This window comes from Gymnodraco acuticeps, unplaced genomic scaffold (assembly GCF_902827175.1).
Source record: "Gymnodraco acuticeps unplaced genomic scaffold, fGymAcu1.1, whole genome shotgun sequence".
In the NCBI taxonomy this organism is placed as follows: Eukaryota; Metazoa; Chordata; class Actinopteri; order Perciformes; family Bathydraconidae; genus Gymnodraco; species Gymnodraco acuticeps.
This window is the reverse complement of record NW_022990513.1, coordinates 1,071,473-1,095,938: the sequence shown is the minus strand read 5'-3', so window position 1 is coordinate 1,095,938 and position 24,466 is coordinate 1,071,473. Positions and strand designations below refer to the sequence as shown.

General features: G+C 42.8%; 1 protein-coding gene across 1 annotated transcript in view; it reads right to left on the bottom strand.

Annotated features, from left to right (window-relative positions):
* The window catches only part of plcg2 (phospholipase C, gamma 2), a 93,874-nt gene that overhangs the window by 16,402 nt on the left and 53,006 nt on the right, over window positions 1–24,466 (bottom strand). Inside the window, exon 27 of the mRNA XM_034227063.1 lies at window positions 11,791–11,994. Within this exon, the coding sequence (XP_034082954.1) occupies window positions 11,791–11,994 (204 nt within the window). The remainder of the gene's footprint in view (window positions 1–11,790; window positions 11,995–24,466) is intronic.

Below are 24,466 nucleotides of genomic sequence, written 5' to 3'. Positions count from 1 at the left end.
CAGAACAATGGAAAGGCTCTCCTCTCACTGATTACTGCACATCACCATGGACACCTTTGATCTCTGGGCTCAAGTTTGTGTTTGAGGTAACGATGTTATCGTTACCTCAAACGATGTTATCGTTACCTCAAACACAAACACCTGTGTGATGATGTCATAACTCCAACTGACATGCTCAGAATGCCACTAGCTCTACGTCAAATCTGAACAGCTCTAATCTAAGATAATGAATCCTGTGTCTGTGCGCCTACGTCTCCCCAGGTCAATGAGAGTACACTCATTTTCGACGCTTTTCTGCTTGCTCTTGCCTCTGCATACTTTTTTATGCTGATTTTCCTATTTTTGTTTTCTGAAAACTTTAGTTATTCTTCGTAAATAGACGGAGGGTTTCAGCCATATTTCAATATTTGTACGACGACCTCAGTCTTACAGTAGCGTGGCCTAGCAACAGCTAAAGCCTGATACTGCATGCTATTTAGCTTAAGCTAGTTGGCAGCAAAATGCCTCCGTTCTCTACAGATGACTTCCACAAACTTCTACAGAAGATGGCCATGTTGGAAATGAAAATGCAACGGTTGGAAGTTAACGTGGAAGTGAATGGACTATGTGGGAATGACACCACTTTACCAGTGTTGCAAAATAATGGAAAAGGGCATGCTAACTCACAGCTAGTTAGCAGCTACAAGGATTCCAAGGAACAGGAGGGCTGTGTACCGGGTAATAAATCTACAAGTGGTAGTCCTCCCTGGAACTCTCTGGGTGCAAAGCCTAAGAGTAAATCATTTCCATGGGATTTGGGAGGACGAATAACAGGCCGAGCCCAGCGCTCTGAAATCTGTGATCGACCGGCTGGCCTGCATTGTTATCACCCAGGAAGAGCGCCTCTTCAACCCCTGTTCCTACTAGGAAACAGCCGTGGACAGCTGCTAAAGGGAGAAGTACAAACAATCCTCCTAAACCACAGAGTGTGCCAATCCAGAACAGATACGCTCCACTGACCCAGAACCGGAGATCTCTTTCTGATGACCTGGATAACCTGTCCTCTTCACACAGCAGGGTAAGGACCAATAGCTACTCCAAAAGTAAAAGGCTAGAGGGAAAGCTAACGACTGGGCCTGAAACTCTGATTGTGGGTGACTCTGCTGTAAGAGATGTAAAAGGTCTGTGTAATAAGAACAACACCAAAGTACTCTGTTTTCCCAAGGATGTGGTCTCTGACTTGGCTGAGAAGATCCTGCATATTGGGGCTGAACATCCGACTGTGAAGAATGTGGTACTACACATTGGAACAAATGATGTTGTGAAACAACAGTCAGAAGTGCTGAAAGAAGACTTTAAATGTTTGTTGGAAACTGCCAGCTCTCTAAATACGGAGGTGTTCATCAGTGGCCCTCTACCGCCAGTCAGAAGAGGAGTGGAGAGATTCAGCAGATTGTTTGCACTGAATACCTGGCTTTCAACTGTCTGTACTGACCATTCTGTTCATTTTATTGAAAATTTTAACTTTTTCTGGGATCGCAGACATCTTTTTAAGGCAAATGGAGTTTGCCTGAACAAGTCAGGAGTAAAATAGTTTATCTCTAACATATTCAACTGCCTGCGTCATCAATCTGTTCCCTCTGCCAAGGACAAGCAGCAAGAGGAATCAAAACAAGAGAAAGACATCACATCGCGCAGAAAACCTTGAAGAAGTATCACTGCACCCGCCTGAGGAATGTCTTGATTATGGGAGACCTATGACACAAATGGAGGAGTCTCCACCGCCCTTCACCCCCCCTACCAATGCCTTTGAGGATACTCTTCCTTCACCCCCCAGCTCTCTCTACTCTCCGCTCACCCTTTCACCCTCGCCCACCCTCCTGGAGTTCGATGACCACATGAAGGCAATACACAGGGTTGGCAGCATGTCCTTTACCCCCGCCCCTGCAACAACGTTAACCACCTCCCCCCCTTCAAGAAAGCTTCTGCGGTCTCCGAAGCCTGATAAGGATGTGTGTGTACAAAACGCTGCAAACTGATATCTGCTGGGTCCAGGCTCAAGGGCGTATGGCACTCTCAACTCTTTCCAGGACATGTCGGGGCCCTGCCTGCCAGTAGCTTTGCCGATATCTGTGTTGATAGGTAATAGATTAAGAGCGGTGAATCATAGAAACAGGAAGCGCTCAAACGTTTGTGTGAGTTTATCTAATTTAGCAGTGATTCCATGTCAGCCACAGCTTGCCACAAAAAACATGACTGATAGTGTGTTTAACAAACTTAAACTAGCTTTATTAAATGTCAGGTCTTTGGCAGGAAAAACATTTGTAATCAATGATTTTATCACTGAGCACAATCTTGATTTTATGTTTTTAACGGAAACATGGATTGAACAGAATAACAGTGCAGCTGTTCTTATCGAATCAACCCCTCCCAACTTTAGTTTTATGAGTCAGGAAAGAATGCATAAGAAAGGGGGTAGAGTTGCTATTCTGTTCAATGATTCCCTTCAATGCAGGAAGACATCGTATGGAAACTTTGATTCTTTTGAATATGTGGCCCTTCGGCTGAAATGCTCCTCTCGATCTCTGTTCCTAAATATCTATAGACCACCCAAATACTGTGCAAGCTTTTTTGATGACTTTACTGAACTGCTGTCTATAGTGTGTATTGACTTTGACCGTCTAGTCCAGGGGTCTCAGACTCCATATACCTGGGGGCCGCTGGACGTAGAGTCTGGGCAAGTCTGGGCCGCTTCAAGTATTCCACAAAAACAGTTCTTCAACATCGTCTTAACATGAACGGTTCTTCACAACATAACTATTTACAGTTGCTCTTGCCTACTCCTTGCTGGTAAAGACCTGGCAGCGCTTCCTCTCACACAGCTGAGCCACATTTGGTTTGAGGGAGGAAGCAGTTGAAACCCTTAGTATGGTTTGAAGATGTTCATCAGTAAGTCTGGACCTGTACTTTGACTTATTGAAGTTCATGGTGGAGAGGAGCTGTTCACACATATATGTGCTCCCAAAAAGGCACATGGTCCGCTTGAACATCCTGGAAAGCTCAGGGAAGGAGGGGGCAATTCTCTCATGAACTGTCCAAGCTTGTCTGCTTTCCCATTCACTTCCCTGAACTTGGCTTTGAGCTCAGAATTGCACTGCAGGTCAATGAGCTCCATTTGAAGCACACCAGGGGCATTTTCCACATCAAAGGAGAAGGGGTCTGCAAACATTTGGAAAGTGGCTCTGTGTGTCTTGAAGTCTGCAAACCGCTGATCAAATTCCTCCTGTAGCTTCACAATGGCATCAACATACTTCTCACCACTGAATGCTGTGCCCTTGTCCATGAGAGCCTTGCATGCTGGGAAATGGCAGAGGTTTTTCTGAGGGAGCAAGGCTTTCCATAACACCAGTTTTGTAGAGAATGCTTTGACATTGTCATATGCTGCACTGACCAGCTGGCCCTGCAACTTCTTATTCAGTGCATTCAGCTCCTGCGTGATGTCAACAAGAAAAGCTAAGTCCATGAGCCATTTGGGATCACTCAGCTCGGGAACAGCCATCCCACCCTTCTCCAGCATGAATACTTTCAGTTCTGTTATCAACTCAAAAAACCTCTTCAGGACGTGTCCCCTGCTGAGCCAAAGCACCTCTGTGAAGAAGAGCACATCCTATTCTGACTCAATTTCCTCCAAAAAAGCACGGAACTGGCGGTGCTTTAAGCCCCTGGATCTGATATGGTTGATGCATTTCACAACAACAGACATCACATTGTCAAACTTCAAGCATTTGCTGCAAAGGGCCTGCTGATGGATAATGCAGTGCAGAGCAATAGCCTCCTCCACACCCTCCTCCTCCAGTTTTCTTTGAACAAGTGCCACCAGCCCATTTTTCCTCCCTGTCATTGATGGCGGTCCGTCGGTCGTAATTCCAACAAACCTCTTCCATGGCAGACCAATATCCGCAATGGCATCACACAGTTGCTGGAATATCTCCTGAGCGGTGGTCTGGCCATGCATTGGTTTCACTGTAAGCAACTCCTCTGTCACTTCAAACTTGTCATCAACACCACGGACATACATTGCGAGCTGAGCGGTGTCAGTGATGTCCGTGCTCTCATCAAGAGCCACAGAGTATGCACGGAAAAGTTTGGCTTTGTCGCACAGCTGATCATATATGTCACTTGATAAGTCAGAAATGCGCTCTGCCACTGTGTTAGCTGACAGGCTGATGTTGTTAAACTGACCCTTCTTTTCCAGACAGACTATACTTGCAGCCTGCAACATGCACTTTTTTATAAACTCGCCTTCCGTAAACGGCTTTCCCGCCTTAGCAATCATCTCACTCATCACATAGCTAGCTTCCACTGCTAAATCAGCCTCATTGCTTCCTTTCTTGAAGAGATTTTGTTGCTTCCATAGAATTTTTTTTAGCTCTGTGACTCTTTTCTCTCTCTCTTCTCCCAGGTATTTTGCATACTCTGCATGTTTAGTTGAGTAGTGACGTTTGACGTTATACTCCTTGTATACGGCGATTTTCTCTGTGCATATAAGGCACGTTGCGTTTCCCCTGTACTCGACAAAAAAATATTCAGTCTCCCACTTCTCCTGAAATCTTCTGTGGTCATCATCGACTTTTCTTTTCCCTGAAAGTTTTGATGTAGACATGACTTTGCGATATATTTTCCTTCCACCGTGTCACTTTTGGATCACTCTGTGATTGATTCCGCTGCGCGCATTTGATTGACGTGGCGGAATTCCCTCGGAGGGGGGAGGGGCGAGGGAACTGGAGTCTGAGACACCTGGCTAGTCATTGTTGGTGATTTTAACATCCATGTTGACAACCCCCAGGACAGAGGGGCTAAAGAACTGTTCTGTGTTCTTGATAACTATGGACTGACTCAGCATGTGACGGAGCCCACGCACAGTAAGGGGCACACTCTGGACTTAATTATCTCAAAGGGTCTGAATATCTCTAAGGTTGTGGTGACTGATGTTGCACTCTCTGACCATTCCTGTGTTTTCTTTGAGAGCTCTATTTCTTTTTACATGCCTGACACCCCACGTTCCATGACAGCTAGATCAAACCAGTGCATGAGAGCACACTCGTTCCCGCCTCCAAGCCCCCTCCACCGTCCCAGCTCTTTGAAGGTGGTCAAGTTTATAAGCAGGGGTGCACATCACTTTGTTGCCCTGGTTCTCAAAGGAGCACCTGGAGATGTTGCTTGGTGCTCATCCTTAAAATGAAATAAACCGTAACTTTTGAGGGGGTCTTGACTTTATTTGCCAGACACACGGCACTGAACACACATGCAGAGGTGAACACAGAACACACATGCAGAGGTGAACACAAGACAACATTAGCACGACCAGTAATCCTACAAGCTGTCATCACTACCCTCCTGACTGTTCTCCTCACTGTCTTCCTCTCTGTCAGACATGGTAGCTGATGATGTAGGCCTACTTCTTCCTCTCTGGTTGAGTCTGCCATTAGATGCTTGCATCCACAAGTCAACAGCTGGGTTTGGGTCGAAAGTCTCTGTTGTCATCTTAGACAAGTGGATGTAATCAAATAAGTATGTGAACATAACCAATAACCTACCATAGCCAATAACAAATGAATGTAACTTATTTTATTTTTGTTGTTCATTCATATCTTATTTTACCTTAACATTTATTTATTTATGCATTTGTTTTTATCTCTCCAGTTTTAAAGGATATTTTTGTTTACTGTCCTATAGTATACATTGGAATGATTTCAAACCTGTTTATCCCAATAATTATAAAGGAGTGCCTTGGAAATATGTGTTTACATAAATTGTGACCAAACCGTTTGAACTTAGACTAAAGTGAACTATCTAAACACTCAATAGTCCTTACCTCACTGAGCTGTAGTATCAGCCTCAGTCTGACTGGAGAGGACTCTCCCTCCACATCATTGTAGAAACATCTTCTTCTTATATCCGTTAGAGCAGCTAGCACCAGATTCTAATAACAACAGCGCCGGTACCGGTGCACCCTCCCTCTCTCTCCCTCGCTCACTCGCACTTTGGCTGTGAGCTGCGGGCACCAGATAAGCCAACATCCCCCATTTTCATCACTTACAGCGCCCATCGTACAGGGCAAATGAAACGTGTAACTGGGGTGAAAAGGGTGTTACATTTACTTAATTATGAATATTGTTACATCAAGGCCGAAAATTAGGATGAGCCCCAACGGTCAAAAATGTTTTTTTCCCTCCCAGAGCTGCCAGCGCAGCGCCTCCACAGATCTGGCGCCCTAGGCGAACATCCATGGGCCCTTCTCACTTCGGTTAAATGGAATCCTTGCGTCCCTCACTTGCGTTGTTTCCCTGCGTTTAGTCCCTCCCACCAGGGAAGCATGGAGAGACGCAAGGAAACCACGAGAAGCAGGGAAATTAGTTTTAAGAGCAATGGGACGTCCTTTTCCTCCGAAGCCTCACGTGAAGCGACGTCCGTTTGTGATGACGCTGCACAGCTGATCGTCTGACAGCAGCTCTGTCCCCGTTATTTCCACAAACACCCCCGCCTCTGTTAGTACACATTTACTGACACAAACATTTGTATCATCTGTTGTAGACCCAAATAAATAAAATAAAATAAGAACTCATTCTCAAAAAAGATAAACGCCATTCTTAAAATGTATAAACGAACATTAGTTTGATTAATATTGATTCGAGTGCACAATAGAAATAAAATAATTGAGAGAAGAAAAAGAGATATGTTATCTATCAAAACCCAGTTAGATTAACATTCATTGGATTGCACACTTTGTGTGGATATGTAGCACATTAACATTTTAAATAGCACTTAATGACTGACTGAATGGAAATGACAATAAATGAAAACGTAAAACGAAAAAAGCGATCATGAAAATGTTTCCAAAAAATGAATTAAATGATTTGTGACCACTTTGTTGTTCAGATATATCACATATTTGTAACTAGATGATACATTAATTGAAACAAAACATGGTATAAACTGAGGAGTGACTCCCGTGAGGTTTCATGTGTTTTCTTTACTCTGCTGGGAAACTGCTCTCATGTCAAGAAGCATCAGATCAGTGCATGCACTGCATCGTCCAATCAGTGAGCGATACACAGTAAGGGGGCGGGACGAGTGTCTGAGGATTTCATCGAAGGATGGTCTGGTGGTTCCACGGTTATAGCTCCTTCATTATCGCTCCTCGCTCCTCCGGCAAAAATAAGGCCACTGGGACGGTACTCAAGATGGCGCAGACAAATCAACTTCCGGTGAGACCGAGACCGAGGAGCGAGGAAATTAAAAATAAGAGAAGTGAGAAGGGCCCTATAACCAGGGCTGCACATAACTGGTGCGCAGGTGCGCATGCGCACCTCCGCCAAAAAAAGAGCACCGGGTCATTTGAAACAAAGCGCATTTGCGTACCAACATTGAGAGAGGGAGAGAGAGAGAAGGGAAAAGAGAAAAGAGAAAATAGAGGATAGATGAGAGAGAGAGAAGAGAGAGAGAGAGAGAGAGAGAGAGAGAGAGAGAGAGAGAGAGAGAGAGAGAGAGAGAGAGAGAGAGAGAGTAGAGAGAGAGAGAGAGAGAGAGAGAGAGAGATAGATATTTGCGAGTTGCATATGAACCATGATATGAACTCAGGGCCGGCTCGTAGCACTGGCTAGATGTTCGCCTAGGGCGCCAGATCTGTGGAGGCGCTGCGCTGGCAGTTCTGGGAGGGAAAAAACATTTTGACCGTTGGGGCTCATCCTAATTTTCGGCCTTGATGTAACAACATTTATAATTAAGTAAAAGTAACACCCTTTTCACCCCGGTTACACGTTTCATGTGCCCTGTACGATGGGCGCTGTAAGTGATGAAAATGGGGGATGTTGGCTTATCTGGCGCCCGCAGCTCACAGCCAAAATGCGAGGGAGAGAGGGAGGGTGAACCGGTACCAGCGCTGTTGTTATTAGAATCTGGTGCTAGCTGCGGATGTAAGAAGAAGATGTTTCTACAATAATGTGGAGGGAGAGTCCTCTCCAGTCAGACTGAGAGGCTGATAACTACAGCTCAGTGAGGTAAAGGACTCTGAGTGTTTAGATAGTTCACTTTAGTCTAAGTTCAAACGGTTTGGTCACAATTTATGTAAACACATATTTCCAAGGCACTCCTTTATAATTATTGGGATAAACAGGTTTGAAATCATTCCAATGTATACTATAGGACAGTAACCAATAATATCCTTTAAAACTGGAGAGATAAAACAAAATGCATAAATAAATAAATGTTAAGGTAAAATAAGATATTAATGAACAACATAAATAAAATAAGTTACATTCATTTGTTATTGGCTATGGTAGGTTATTGGTTATGTTCACATACTTATTTGATTACATCCACTTGTCTAAGATGACAACAGAGACTTTCGACCCAAACCCAGCTGTTGACTTGTGGATGCAAGCAGCTAATCGCAGACTCAACCAGAGAGAAAGAAGTAGGCCTACATCATCAGCTACCATGTCTGACAGAGAGGAAGACAGTGAGGAGAACAGTCAGGAGGGTAGTGATGACAGCTTGTAGGATTACTGGTCGTGCTAATGTTGTCTTGTGTTCACCTCTGCATGTGTGTTCTGTGTTCACCTCTGCATGTGTGTTCAGTGCCGTGTGTCTGACAAATAAAGTCAAGACCCCTCAAAAGTTATGGTTTATTTCATTTTAAGGATGAGCACCAAGCAACATCTCCAGGTGCTCCTTTGAGAACCAGGGCAAAAAAGTTATGTGCACCCCTGCCTATAACGCCATTGGTACGGGCCGGCCCTGAGTTCATATGCAACTCGCAAATATCTTTCTCTCTCTCCTCTCTTCTCTCTTCTCTCTTTTCCCTTCTCTCTCTTCCTCTCTCTCCCTCTCTCAATGTTGATACGCAAATGCGCCTTTTTTCAAAATACCCGGTGCTCTTTTTTTGGCGGAGGTGCGCATGCGCACCTGCGCACCAGTTATGTGCAGCCCTGTTTATAAGGTCCGTAAGCTGCTGGGGGTCCGCAACAGGGGTCGGGGCAAGCAATTCCTAGTGGACTGGAAAGGCTACGGTCCCGAAGCAAGATCCTGGGCAGCTGCAACATTTATCAGTTACCTCTTGTTTAAATTCCCCAGCCTCCCCTTGTCTTGTGCAAGTTCGTCTTGTCCTGTCTCCATGTCAGTAGCCAGCGTAACAGCATTTGTTTCTCATGTATCAAGCCTGATTCATGCCCCTGAGTTTTCCAGTAAATGTTGTTCCCCATTAAGTGAGGGATTTTCTGTTGTTACCTTTTGAACCTTTTTCACCTCGTCAAGAGTGTCGATCCTTTTTTGTGACCTGAATTTTGGAATAAAGTATTTTTCTCATACTTTACCTCTGTCTCCTGGGGTCGTGCATTTGAGTCCTATACCTTGTGTTTTCAAGTTCGTGACAGAGTCTGTGTTGTGTTTAGATGTCAGGATGGATCCCTTGTCTTTTTACTACGGTAGAAATAAATAACCTGATCCTGAGCTGTTTGGAATCTCTAGATGAAAGGAAAGGAGCTTCAGTTTTCCTTTACTATCTCCTTTAGCTTTGGAAACACTGGACCCTGCTTTAGAAAAGGAGAAAATGCTGTCCCATAAAACCTTGTGGCCCTAACTTTTAACATGGCACAACATTTGGCCGTTTACTAAAACAACCGCTGATCATGTGCACATTTGTCATCTTATGCCTTAACTTGCTAAAGTGCTTATATGTTTAAACATTCAACAATATATTAAAGTAAAAGCCAAAATATAAACGCCACACTAATTACAGTAAAATTATCAAACTAAGTTTCAAGGTGTTAACTGAGCTGTGTGGGGTTTTGTAAACTATTTTCTTCAACATGTTGAATGGTGATATCTATGCACAGTGTAACATGTGTAAAGTTTCATTTCTGGCATATAATACACTCGTAGCCCAGTGTGTGTGAGACTGAGCTTCTCTCAGTTGTCTTTTCCTAACACCTGATAATCGCTTTTCCCTGAGGAAACACCTTAAGGAACAGTGGTTAGAAAAAAGACATGGGACCTGATTTTTCTGACTATCCAGCCTCAACCTTTGTGTTGTGCTTGTTGACACTGCCCTTGGTCACTGGCACACTTAAAGGTCCCAAAGCTATCATGAATGTTCTAAATTACACATGTGCTTTCCTGCAACTCAAAATGTCATAGATTCTGTATTTTCTGTTCCTCCTGATTCCCTTTAACCCTCATCCCACCAACGTATTTGATGTACAAGTCAGGGTTTCCGCTAGGATTTTTTCTCGCCGGTCAAATGTCCGGGCAGAATTTATTTTACCGGACAAATTTGAAACTTACCGGTCATATTTCAATAATAATAGTAAGAGTTGTGTAGCAGAGTTTCCGTTAGCAGGTCATTACCGGACTATGAGCAGGATATGCTTCAGTTTAAAACTCAGTTCACGGGGCTCATTTTTATATTGCTTCAGTCTATAATCGTAACAGATCGAACAATTCAGATTCATTTTTCAATAAATGATTCCACAAACAACAAACAACATAATTATTACATTCAAACAAACTACTTGTAGTAGATAACGTACATTATTCAAAAGTTTACATTAACTTTGAATAATAACACGGGAGAAACGGATGCTCTCTTTTCCTCTCTCCCTCCCTCTCTCTCTGACAGCCCGTCAGTTTCTCCTGCAGCTCGCTAAACAGAGGGCGGGGCTTCAGGTGATTATGCAGAGCTGCGTGTCTCCGTCAGACTCAGCAGCTGATCTGATCTCTCTCTCGCGGGTCCGGTTATACTTCACTCGCGTTTATGTCCATATCGATCAGATCCAGCTCTCCTGATCGTTCTTTATAGAGAGCACCGATCAAACTATTAAGAGTGAATATCGGCCGATAATGACCGGTGGCCGATCTATCGGAGCCTTCCTAATTATTACCAGACATTTTGACCGGCAGGTTTTGAATTTACCGGTTTTTAATAAATTTTACCAGCTAAAAACCGGTAATTACCGGCTAACGGAAACCCTGGTACAAGTGTGACTGAGTGTGACTCTGGGGATGTAAGAAAAAAATATGTTTGCAATATGTTAGGGATATTTTATAAAAAGAAATAAGTTGTCATAATGTAGTTACTGCTTCCTGTGGATGATAAAGTCAATTATTTGAATTTGTTACTGTTTATTCAGCTGCAGTTTGCATATTATTTCACAGTTTTACTTTTTGCCTGGGTTGAGAGCGAGCAAACCCAAAAATGTTCTACATTCCAGTTCCGTATTTCCACAAGCTGTAGCAGATTTGTAAAGGCTGTGTCTCTACACTGTTCACTGAGCTCTACCCTATGTCCACTGTCAGGGCCTATTGGAAGAACGGGGGTCTTTGGTCCTAGGTTTAAGGCTTGAGAGTTTCAGGGGGGGTACAGAGGTCACATATGGGGCTAGTGCAGGGGTCAGCAACCTTTACAATCAAAAGTGCCATTCTCAAAACACATTTGATAACACAGCTTATGAAGTTATATATATATATATATATAATGATACCATTTTTAAGCTTGTCTATTAAAAAAATGTATTGGTTGCTTTTGTGAACTTATAGATAGACAATAAAGTAAATGTTAAAAGTCTATTGCTATTTTTACCTTTTCTCAAATGATGTGTGTTCGTTCTGAAAATGTTTCGAAATGACATTTAATGTTTGCTTGTTTCTCACAATATTGTTGGCAGTAAAAGCTAAGAAATCCATACACGCAGAATTAAACTCTATTTCATTTGTGACTTTCCTTTTAGGGAACCCCACCAAGAGAGAGAGTACCTGCAGTCTGGAAGTTGAGCGCCACCATGTGGCAGCCCCCGGCCCACAGGGGGTAGGGGTCGTAGTTGGAGGACTCCACCCTCTGGCCCTTTGGGTAGATGCGGCTCAGAGCCTTGCGGTTGTACTGCAGTAAGCCGTTGGCGCGGCTCTTCCCCGGCATCTTGTTCTCCACAAAGGAGCGGATCTCTTTGTAGCTGTAACTCTCTGTAGGAAGAAGAATGGAGCTGATCACGCTTTCACTGCAGAGAGACATTTAGAGCATGATTCAATTGTTGCTTTTAATATTGTCTTTTATTGTAAATGATTGTCTCCTTACTGAATTTTAAAATACTTGTATTGTTTTTTAAAATCTCTTAATGGTCTTAGGCCTAGCTATTTATCGGATTTGCTTTGACCCTATGAGCCCTCTGGAACCCTCAGGTCTTCTGGTGCCTTTTATTCCTACCCAAAGTGAAAACTAAGACCCATGGTGAGGAGTCTTTTTATTATCACGGCCCCCCCAGCCCCCCACATGACCTGATCGGGCTCATACATGAGAGCAAACTCAAGACCCACCTTTTACATTTGGCTTTTGACAACATTTTATTTGATTAAATGTTATATTTTTGTATTATATTTGATTATTGTTTGTTTATTTATTTATATTATTCCTATTTTATTCAGTCCTGCGTTAGTATGAATTGTTCTTTTTAATCAAAGAGATGTGTTACTCTGGTTATAACATCAGAAGGGGGAGATTGTTTTTATTTTTTGTAAATTGTCGATGTCTTTAGTTTGTGAAGCACTTTGTGAATGAAAAGGACTCTATAATTGAAGTTTGATTTAATCATAAATTCTCTGATGTAACACCTATACATTATTGCAAAACCCAATTAACAAAGTTAAAAAACATTCTGAATGTTTCCTCATTTCATTGAAAGCTTCGGAACAGATACAACTATACTAATGCTGCGGTTGTATCAACGGACTTGTTCAAATATCCAGTACATATTATCGAACAACAACTCTAGAATGGAAGAGTCACTCGGTAAAGATCGCTCTGAAGGTGCAGGTTAGGTAGGACAACAAAGTGGGTTTCCAAATTAAGATTTGTGTAACACAGGAAGCTGTCTTCTTCAGAGCTTTCTGTGTGGTCACATCCTGTTTGCTGAAGAATGTTGAGTTGTGGTCAAAGAACAGTAGAGTTTCATCCTCAGTGAATATGCTGAGGGGCCTCAGTAAATATGGTGACGGGGGCTCATGTCCACGCACAGTTCTGCAGCTTCACTACGTTTTTTATTTTAAATAGCTGTGTTCTCGTTCTCTTTTCTACTTCTTCAAACTGAAGCACGGATGGCTTATGATAGAAATACACACATCAATATTGAAGAAAGAAGCGTCATGGCGATTGGTTAAAATGCAGAAGACTTTGTAAATGTCAAGCTATAAAGAAACCACATTACAGTAGCATGTAATAACTCAATATAATGTTGTCAAATCAAAATGGTAACAATTTGCATATGTATCACATATGTGCATGTGAGAAGGCCTGCTCCCGGAAAGCTGGCTACTGACACAGAAGGGCTCCCGAATTTGATGATTCGCGGTAAAGAAATAAACAAGAGAGAAAGTGCATCTCTGTCAGCAGAGCTTCTGTCAGTCAGAGGGTTAGGTAAAAGTTGAGATGTCATGTGAGAAGAATTAACAAAAATACACTTTATTTATTTACATTTATTTTTAAATAACTGTCATGAATCTGTGTGTGAGATACAGACAGGGAGAAACAAGTCCAGGCATATTTTTATTAAATTATTAACAAAGATCGCAAATGTGCCCTTTGATGCATCTGAGCCCCTTCCACATCCTCTGCACATTTCAAGAAGCAATATGCATAGTAAGATAACTACTTTTTTCAAATGTTTTTAACTGAGAGTTTGTGTGTGAGACACAATATTGATGGTTGACTATAACTGGCCTCTGGTCTTAATACTGGTAGGAGAGGTTTAAGTCCATTTCTGTCAATATCATGGACTGTGACATTTATAGGAAATCTGGCTGACCGGAGGTATATGTTTCTGTATGTGAGAGGGCGTGTGTGTCTAGCGTGTGTCTTTGAGTGTGTCAATTGATTATTTTTAGATTTTCATTTTGTACGTGTGAGAGATAGAGAGGGGCACACAGAGGAAGAGAGTGAGCCACACAGAAAGGCTAAGAGCAAAAGAGAGGTCGGGGACATGTGTGCCTGTGTGTATGATGTGGCTCTTTGCAGTAACACAGTCAAATGATTGGCTCTTTACCTATGATTGGTTGGCCACCCCTGCTCTAGCACCTGATCTTATTTTGTGGATTCTGGGAACCACCAACAGACCTGCACTCTGGGATCGTAATGCCCTATGGGCAATAGGAGATTAAAAGATCCTGGATGGTCCCTGACCATTGAGCGCTTTGTATGCGAGTAAAAGTATTTTAAAATCAATCCTGGACTTGACCGGTAGCCAGTGCAATGCTGTTAAAACAGGAGTGATGTGGTCCATCTTTTTCGTTCCTGTTAAAACCCGTGCTGCAGCATTTTGTATGAATTGAAGGGTCTTTAATGAAGAGTTTGGACAGCCTGATAAAAGGGAATTGCAATAATCCAGCCTGGAGGTGATAAAAGCATGGATGAGTGTTTCTGCATTGTTGTGATTTAGGATGTGCCTGATTTTTGCAATATTTCGTAGATGGAAGTAGGCAGTCCTTGAAATTGGCTTTATATGGGATTTAAAAGACACATCCTCGTCAAAAATAACACCAAGATTTTTTACCGTGGTGCTGGAGGTCATGGTAAATACAATTCAAATAAATTATGTTGTCGGACAGTTTGTACCGAAGGTGTGGGGGCCTAGTATAATGACTTCTGTTTTGTCAGAGTTTAATAATAGAAAGTTGCTGGTCATCCATGTCTTTATGTCTGTGAGGCATTCTTGCAGTTTAACTAATGGAAATTGTACATCTGGTTTAATTGATAGATACAATTGTGTATCATCTGCATAACAATGAAAATGTATGGAGTTATTCCTTATGATATTGCCCAATGGTAGCATATATATGATGAACAGGATGGGTCAAAGTACAGACCCTTGCGGTACTCCATGACTGACTGTAGTTTGTAATGAGGATTCATCGTTGACAGATACAAACTGAGACCGTTTTGATAGATCAGACCTGAACCAGCTTAGTGCAGTTCCCCTTATACCTATCAAAAACTCTAATCTTTGGAGTAGTATGTTATGGTCAATAGTGTCAAAGGCAGCACTCAGATCTAAGTGATCAGGATAGAGGCAAGTCCATTATCGGATGCACAAAGCAGGTCATTTGTGACTTTAACCAGTGCTGTCTCTGTGCTATGATGTTTTCTAAAACCTGACTGGAATTTCTCAAATAAACAATTTGTATTTAAAAATGCACACAATTGTGAGGCCACTGCTTTCTCGAGGATTTTTGAGAGGAAGGGAATGTTTGATATTGGCCTGTAGTTGGCCATAACCTCAGGATCAAGGTTTGTTTTTTTACAATAGGTTTAATTACAGCTACTTTAAATGACTGTGGAACATAGCCTGACAATAAAGATATATTCATCATATTTAATACAGGTGTATTAATTATGGGTGCAATTTCCTTGAACAGCTTAGATGGAACCGGGTCTAAGATACAGGTAGATGCTTTAGAGGATGAAATAATTAAATTGAGTTGGTTTTGGTCTATAGGAGAGAAGCACTCTAAGTACACTGAACAAAAATATAAACGCAACACTTTTGTTTTTGCTCCCATTTTTCATGAGATGAACTCAAAGATCTAAAAGAAAAATTATATACACAAAATAACCATTTCTCTCAAATATTGTTCACAAATCGGAAAAAGATCTGTGATAGTGAGCACTTCTCCTTTGCCGAGATAATCCATCCCACCTCACAGGGGTGGCATATCAAGATGCTGATTAGACAGCATGATTATTGCACAGGTGTGCCTTAGGCTGGCCATAATAAAAGGCCACTCTGAAACGTGCATTTTTGCTTTATTGGGGGGGTCTGGGGGGGTCCGAAAACCAGGCAGTATCTGGTGTGAGGGGTAGGGTTAGGGGTAGGGTTAGGGTTCGGGTAATGTTGTGAATCGAGTGGCCCATGGTGGTGGTGGGGTTATGGTATGGGCAGGCGTATGTAATGGACGACGAACACAGGCCACTCGATTCACAACATTACCCTAACCCAGGGGTCGGCAACCCGCGGCCCTTTAAGCCCTCTGCTCTGGCTCCCTTGAGTTTAGACAAAAATAAGAAGGAAATAAAATAAAAGTATTTGTAGGACTATTTATATTTTGTTGCATGGTTGAAAATGTTTCGTATCTTGTATTTTGAGGTGATACTGTGACACATAAATAAAAAACAAAACGGTTTTATTAGGTCAACTAAAATATGCGTCACATCCTGCTACGGTCCCGCGCGAGCGCCTTTTCTTGGAGGCGAATAACCTGACCCCCGGCTCGATGAGCGAACTATGGATAAATCAAAGAAAAGTACCGGAGGAACACAGGATTTAATTCTGTGTGGACAGAGTTATATGCTTTCACAGCAAACGATGCTGGTTTACCGGTATGTTTGATATGTAGAGAGAAGTTGTCAACGGTGGTGCAGCCTTTACGTATCGAGGAACAACAAGGGAGAGGAAGACAGCTGACGATCTTCAGTCATAATTCAATGGGGTAGGTCATTTATTTCAGAAAACACTTTTTGTTATATTCCATGGAATGCTCTTAACGTCCCGATAGCAATGAATATATTAAATGCTTTGACAATAAATACATACAAAAAATAATCTCTGGAAGCCGTAGCGCTGTAAAAAGCACGACCAATCATCTGAGCCGGCCCGGCTAAAATAACTGGATGGCCTACCTGCCTGTCAGCCTTCCATCTGTGCACACATTTATCTCGTGCCCTCATTGGTCATGTGCGTGTTCGTGTGTGTTGGAGGAGGGGCTCTGTAAGGAAGTCTGAAGGAAGGGGCAGATTTTTTCCGGTTGTGTACTTTCAAATTCTCGCGCACTCGAGCTGGTTTCTCCATTCTTACCTACCCTACCTTTAACTCTTTTTAGGGTGCAGCTATATGTTTTATTTATTTCAAAGTGGGCCCATTATAATAATATTTTTTTTTCCTTCAAATGTGCAGAGGACTCCCCAAGTGCTGTGTTTAATTTATTTTAAAGTAGGCCTGTTTATTATTTTTAATTCTCCTTATAAGAGTTCTTTGTTTCTTATTAGAGGTTAACAGTTTTATATCATGTAATAAATAGCCTAATAAATGCAAAAAAACTGTAGTCTGATATAACAATAAAAAACTATGAAATATGTTTTGCGGCTCCAGACAAAAAAATGTTTTGGAAAAAGGAGCAAAATGGCTCTTTTGGTCAAAAAGGTTGCAGACCCCTGTCCTAATCCTACCCCTCACACCAGATACTGACTGGTTTTCGGACCCCCCCAGACCCCCCCCAATAAAGCAAAACTGCACGTTTCAGAGTGGCCTTTTATTGTGGCCAGCCTAAGGCACACCTGTGCAATAATCATGCTGTCTAATCAGCATCTTGATATGCCACACCTGTGAGATGGGATGGATTATCTCGGCAAAGGAGAAGTGCTCACTATCACAGATTTTTTCAGATTTGTGAACAATATTTGAGAGAAATGGTTATTTTGTGTATATAGAAAATGTTTTAGATCTTTGAGTTCATCTCATGAAAAATGGGAGCAAAAACAAAAGTGTTGCGTTTATATTTTTGTTCAGTGTATATGTCCGGTGTTAAGGGTGATTCAGTGCTGGCTAAGGGTAGGTGGTGGTTTATTTTGTCCCTGAGAGTTATAATTGTATCATTAAAGAAGTTCATAAAGTCATTATTCAAGTGCAAGGACTCCCCAAGTGCTGTGTTTAATTTATTTTAAAGTAGGCCTGTTTATTTTATTTTTAATTCTCCTTATAAGAGTTCTTTGTTTCTTATTAGAGGTTAACTTTTATATCATGTATAAATAGCCTAATAAATGCCAAAAAAACTGTAGTCTGATATAACAATAAAAAACTATGAAATATGTTTTGCGGCTCCAGACAAAAAAATGTTTTGGAAAAGGAGCAAAATGGCTCTTTTGGTCAAAAAGGTTGCAGACCCCTGTCCTAATCCTACCCCTCACACCAGATACTGACTGGTTTTCGGACCCCCCCAGACCCCCCCAATAAAGCAAAACTGCACGTTTCAGAGTGGCCTTTTATTGTGGCCAGCCTAAGGCACACCTGTGCAATAATCATGCTGTCTAATCAGCATCTTGATATGCCCAACCTGTGAGATGGGATGGATTATCTCGGCAAAGGAGAAGTGCTCACTATCACAGATTTTTTCAGATTTGTGAACAATATTTGAGAGAAATGGTTATTTTGTGTATATAGAAAATGTTTTAGATCTTTGAGTTCATCTCATGAAAAATGGGAGCAAAAACAAAAGTGTTGCGTTTATATTTTTGTTCAGTGTATATGTCCGGTGTTAAGGGTGATTCAGTGCTGGCTAAGGGTAGGTGGTGGTTTTATTTTGTCCCTGAGAGTTATAATTGTATCATTAAAGAAGTTCATAAAGTCATTACTACTGATGGATGTAGGAATAGAAGACTCAATAGAGCTGTGACTCTCGGTCAGCCTGGCTACTGTACTAAAAAAGAAACCTGGTATTGTTTTTATTTTCTTCTATTAGGGAGGAATAATAAGCTGCTCTGGCAGTGCGTAGTGCCTTCTTATATTTTTTAAGGTTATCAAGCCAGAGTAACCGAAATTCTTCATGCTTGGTGGAGCGCCATTTCCTTTCAAGTTGCCTTGTCCTCTGCTTTATTATGCGTGTTTCATTGTTATGCCATGGAGCTAGTCTTCTTAGTTTAATTTTCTTAATTTTAAAAGGGGCAATAGAGTCCAGTGTTATTTTTAGCGCCCATGTAACACTATCAATCATATTTTATTTTGAAGTCCAAGCTCACGTCTCGTTATGCTGTTCTCACGTGAGTTAAAGAGCGAGAACATGAGAAGCACCCTCAGAGTAAGATGCACGGATACTTACAGCGCCGTTAGTTTTGTATTCTTATTAGGGCTGTCAAGTTAACGCGTTAATAACAAAAAAATGAACGCCTCTAATTATTTTAACGCGATTAACGCATGTGTATTTTTTGTCCTCGGCCGCCCCGTAGTTTCAGAGCGCATCGAGTTTAAAATACCATCTACGAGCTGATGCTGACAGCCCCGCTCCTGCCGTCCGGTTGCGGCAGACCACACTTCCACGATCACCGGCAGGCACCGACTGGCTGTTGGGAGGACCGGGAGGGTCTGTGTGGCGCGAGCGAGCGAGAGAGAGAGACCTTACGTGTATTGTTGTTGTTAGCATCTGGTGCTAGCTAGCTGCGCTAACGGATATAAGGAGCTGTTTAAATGAAAACAGAGGAGCGACATTTCGCCGACAACTGCGCCGAGCACTTGACTTTATGCAGGAAGCCAGACAGTGGGACATTGTACGAAAAGTCAGCACACTCAGCACGGATAGTGCGCGCAACATGATTGCAGCGTCCAGGCAGCTCCCGTTCGAGCATATGCGTTGAGTTGCACATAGCTCCAACGATCCATCACAGTGTGTGTCTCTCCACACTAGGGTGGCACGATTTTGGGAAAAAAATCGAATTGCGATTTTTCTGACAAATATTGCCATTCGAATTGCGATATTTGTTTTTAAGCGACCCAACGGAAGTTTATTGTAAAATGCGGCCATATCTCCGGCAAGGAAGGTCGTATCAACGTACTCCCGTCTCTAGCACCCTCGCAGCCCGAGCTACGAGTGAAATAACTAAACTTACATGAAACTTCCGTTGGGTTGCTTTAAAGTCAAGCTTCAGTTTAAGATTCACCCTGTAATACAGGGGTGGCCAACCCACGGCTCTCGAGCCGCATGCGGCTCTTTGCCTAGTTTCATGCGGCTCTTCAGTTCATATCGAATTTTATATGTGTGAATTTGGGGAAGAGACACTGACTCCTGACTAGTGTTGCACGGTGTACCGATACTTGAAAGGTACCGCGATACCCTGCCGTTAAAAACGTTACGATTCCTCCGTTTCATTAGTATCGGTACTTTAAGAATGACGGGGGAAAGTACTCCGGTGAGAAAGCGCCGTTTTAATAAGAGCCGTGTGTGTTCAACGCTCTGCTTCCACTCCCTGCACTGCAGCCGTGCCTGCAGTCCCGCCCCTCTCAAGCACGCTCTAAGTCCCTCCCCTCTCAAGCACGCTCTAAGTGCCTCCCCTCCTCGTGCACGCGCTAGCTGCCAGAGCATGTGAGAAAACGAGAAGCATGGTTGCAAGTGGGAGTGCAACTGCCGCTGCGCCTCGGCTTGTTGACAAAAAAGACGCCAGAAGCGACATTTGGAAGTATTTGAGCTATATCTCTGACAGTGAGGGCAAGCCTACGGACACCACGAGGCCTGTCTGTAAGACATTTATTAATTTTATTTAATACGAATTCTTGTCATTTATTTTATTTATTGTTCTCATTGTTTAAAAGTTTGTGTTATGGTTCTGGTGTGAAATAAAGCACAATAATTACATTTAAGACTGTTTCCCTTTTTTTAAGAAAAGTATCGAAAAAGAATCGGAATCGCAATTCTTGTCTTGGTATCGAAACCAAAATGTTGGTATCGTGACAACACTAGCTACTCCTGACAGTTAAACCTGATATTTAGTAAGTCTGTTAAGTATTGAATGCTGATAATTCTGACGTAATTTGGCCGGTCAAAGTTGTTTAGGCTCGGATAAAATCGCTCCGTTACTTTCGTCCCGTGTTACTTTCGTCCCGGCTCTCCCTACGTGTGTATGTTGTGTATGTGTGGTGTCAGTATGAGAGGATGACAGCGCGTATAATTTTGATGTGGCCCAAGAGCCAATCACAATAATACCTGCGATGCAGTGAACCAATCACCTTTGAGGGGGGGGGGAACCTATCGTTGATTAAACATTATCCAGTGTTTCCCCTACCATTGTCTTGGAGGGGCGCTGCGCCCCGCCAACGGAGCCCCGCCTCCCCCCCTGATATTCAAGGTGTTTAAAAAAATATATATATATCATTTTATTTTTAAATATATATATAGCACCAAATTGCAAATAATCTATAACTACTGTCACTTTTCACATTGAACATGTGCTCTTTTATTAAATAAACTAAACGCTTTCATTTTAAGTTGTGAGTTTAGTGTTTTTGACCCTAAGAAACACTGATGCATTAATCAATAACAATAATCCACAGCTCCTCTCTCTGCTCCAGAGGATTTAAAAAATATATATCCCAATGCCACAAAAACGCATCAGTGACGTGGTTGAAATCTTGTCTCCAGAAAACAAAAAACGGAAACAAGCGGTATCAGTGACTGTGTGTTTGATGTGGCTCTTTGCAGTAACATAGAAAAAATGTGGCTCTTAACCTCTGACTGGTTGGCCACCCCTGCTGTAATAGATGTAGAACATGTGATGGAGCATTACTAACCTGACCCAGATGCTTTGTTTCACCAAACCATCTAAAGCTCCATTGGAAGCCATTTGGAAAGGGCAGGCACTTTCAAAAGCACTTGGCAGGTGATTGGATCAATCTGTCTATCACCTTCTATCATGGGCCACTTCTGATTGGTTAATAATGGCTGGTACATGTGGAGCACAGCACTTTAAATTTTTTTTTTAAAAATCGCGATTTTGATTTAAAATCGATTAATCGTTCAGCCCTAACACACACACACACACACACACACACACACACACACACACACACACACACACACACACACACACACACACACACACACACACACACACACACACACACACACACACACACACACACACACACACACACACACACACACACACACACACACACACACACACACACACACACACACACACACACACACACACACACACACACACACACACACACACACACACACACACACACACACACCACACACACAACACACACACACACACACACAACACACACACACACACACACACACACACACACACACACACACACACACAAGCATTGAGGAGAGCATTGCAAAACTGGCCCCGGTAATGGTACAAATCTCAACCTGTCGTTCAATGGACAGCTTCCCCCCCCCATCTATGTATATACTCGCATTTTAGACTCTGTTACTAACTGTATATCTGTAGACTTGGTATGTCTTAAATGTCCGGTTAGGATGTATTAGAACGAAATCTAAAATGAAAATTGTAAACAAGCAATCTGTATGTAAAAAACCACCTGTATGTAAATTGTAAATAAGCCATCTGTATGTCAAATATGTCTATATGTCTTAAATGACATGATGAATTAGAAATGGGGGACCCTGATGTAAACAAGACGAAAGTCTTTCTCTGGTCTGCATCCCCTTAACAATTGTATGTTTTGAGCTGTACTGTACTGTACCCAATATACAAGCTGTTAATAAACTTTTCAATCAATCAATCAACACACGCACACACTTTGTATTGTATTATTGTATGAGAGAGGTTCCAGGTTGAATTGAGGCGAATATTTGTAATGTTCAAATGATAATAAACATTTGCATAAAGCATATTTGTCCACTCATATGTTGATAAGAGTATTACAAACTTGAAAAATATTCCTCTAAGGTGCATTTAGAACAGATAAAAAATGCGCGATTAATCGCGATTAACTATGGACAATCATGCGATTACATATTTTAATCGACTGACAGCCCTAGTTCTTATACATATAAGTTGTGAAGAGAACTGAAGAATACTTCCCTGTTTTCAGAGCATGCAGCCCAACGAGGTATGTTGTTATGCTTGTATTACTTTTATGTTTATTACCTTGCTAGTCATCTCACATGCTGTGCATGTTATTGTGTGTCTAATGTTTGTCATTTATACTGTTTGTTTGTGTAGTTTTCACGGTGGATTCGAAGAGGAATAAACCGGTAATGAGAAAGCCACTTGTGTCTGCCTGTGCTTCGAGGGAATTACAATCCTGGAGCTTTTTCAGAATGTTGGATGTCATGGCACCGGGGAAGCAGTGTGTTGATGCATTAAAAAAACGCACATTCATGGCTCTGGAATCGCCGATAATCAAGGTTGAGGGGGAGAAGAGCGGCCGTGGGAGTGTAGACGGGGCTCCGCCAGAACCGAACAGGTCACAATCAATATCCACAGCGTGAGCAGCTCTTACCGGCTGAGGCTGGGTGGTCACAGCCGGGGTCTGCTGCGGCGAGGATGTGGGGTTTGTTCCTTGAAGAATGAGACCTTCAGAGCGTCTCCTGGTCCCGGCCTCCTTCAGTAACCCGCGCGCGAAAGGAGGACAAAGGCTTCGGCGCTGAAAGGGGTCCCCTGCTTTGTTTTCCTGTGCTCGGCTGGCGAATCCTCCGGGCCGGAGATGGAGGATGAGATGGAGGGGAGACGGCAACACGAGAAGAAGATGCTTCCAGGTGTGGCGAGACCACAGCGGCATCCAACGGATGAGTAGGAGCCTCATCAGGAAGAACAGCAAAACGGTTCGATGTCTCCAGACGAGGCCATGGTGTCACTGCAGCAGAGCAGTTCCTTCCGCCACGAACTACCCCGGACCAGGATGGCTGCACCGCACAGTGGGACTGATTTGGTGTGGATGTAAGAGTTGGGGCCTTAGGTCTGGCTCCCGTTCCCGTTCGAGCCCAGTCAGTACCTGGGTGCGCAGGGGCCACCGCCGGAGGAATGACATTGCACGGCTCCACGGCTCCAACAGTAGTAGCGACACCTGATTCGGTCACGTTGGATAGTCTATCCTCCATAGCTACCGGGATCTCCGTCTTTGGATCAGGAACAGCACCAGCATTGGTTGTTGACAGCCATGGAAGGGTATCCGCAGAGTCCGAGGCCACGGCCTGTGACAGCCGGGAGGACGGTGACAGGACGACAGACGCCTGCATCTGTGAGATGTGTATGGACTGGGCATGGGCGATCGATAGAAAGCTGTCGATAATTTTTCTGTTTTCCCGGACTTCTTTCTCCAGCCTGTGAATGTTACCCTCCAGTCGTGAGTACGCAATATGACAGTTCTCACACACAGCCATGCTTGTAACTGCGAGCGTCTTTACTACATCTATTTTTAAGACCTAAAACAAATGCTCCACACAGATGGTGAGTACATTAATAGGCTTTCCATAATTCCATCATCAAAAGATGGCGACACGAGCGAATGCTGCGAACGCAGCGAATGCTGATCTCCTAGAAATTAAGGACGCTTTTTCCAGTATTACCAAGGATATAAGTGACTTAAATAAGACCCGAAAGGATGACAGCATAACAATTAAAAAACTGCTGGAAACGATCGGAAGCATGGAGAGGATAATGAAGGAAAAAGACGAGAAGATTGTCACGCTGGAGAGAAGGATCGAGGAGCTTGAACAACACACCCGAAAAGAGGATGTTATCGTGACCGGATTAAAAATCATAAAACCATATTCCCAGGTAGTGAAAGGAGATTCTGCGCCTTCTACAGACAGAGACGGACATGATTCGGTCGAAACACAGGTGCTCGAGGCACTTAACGATCGTGGCGTGTACCTGAAGTCTGAGGAGATTGAGATCTGCCACACACTTGGGAAG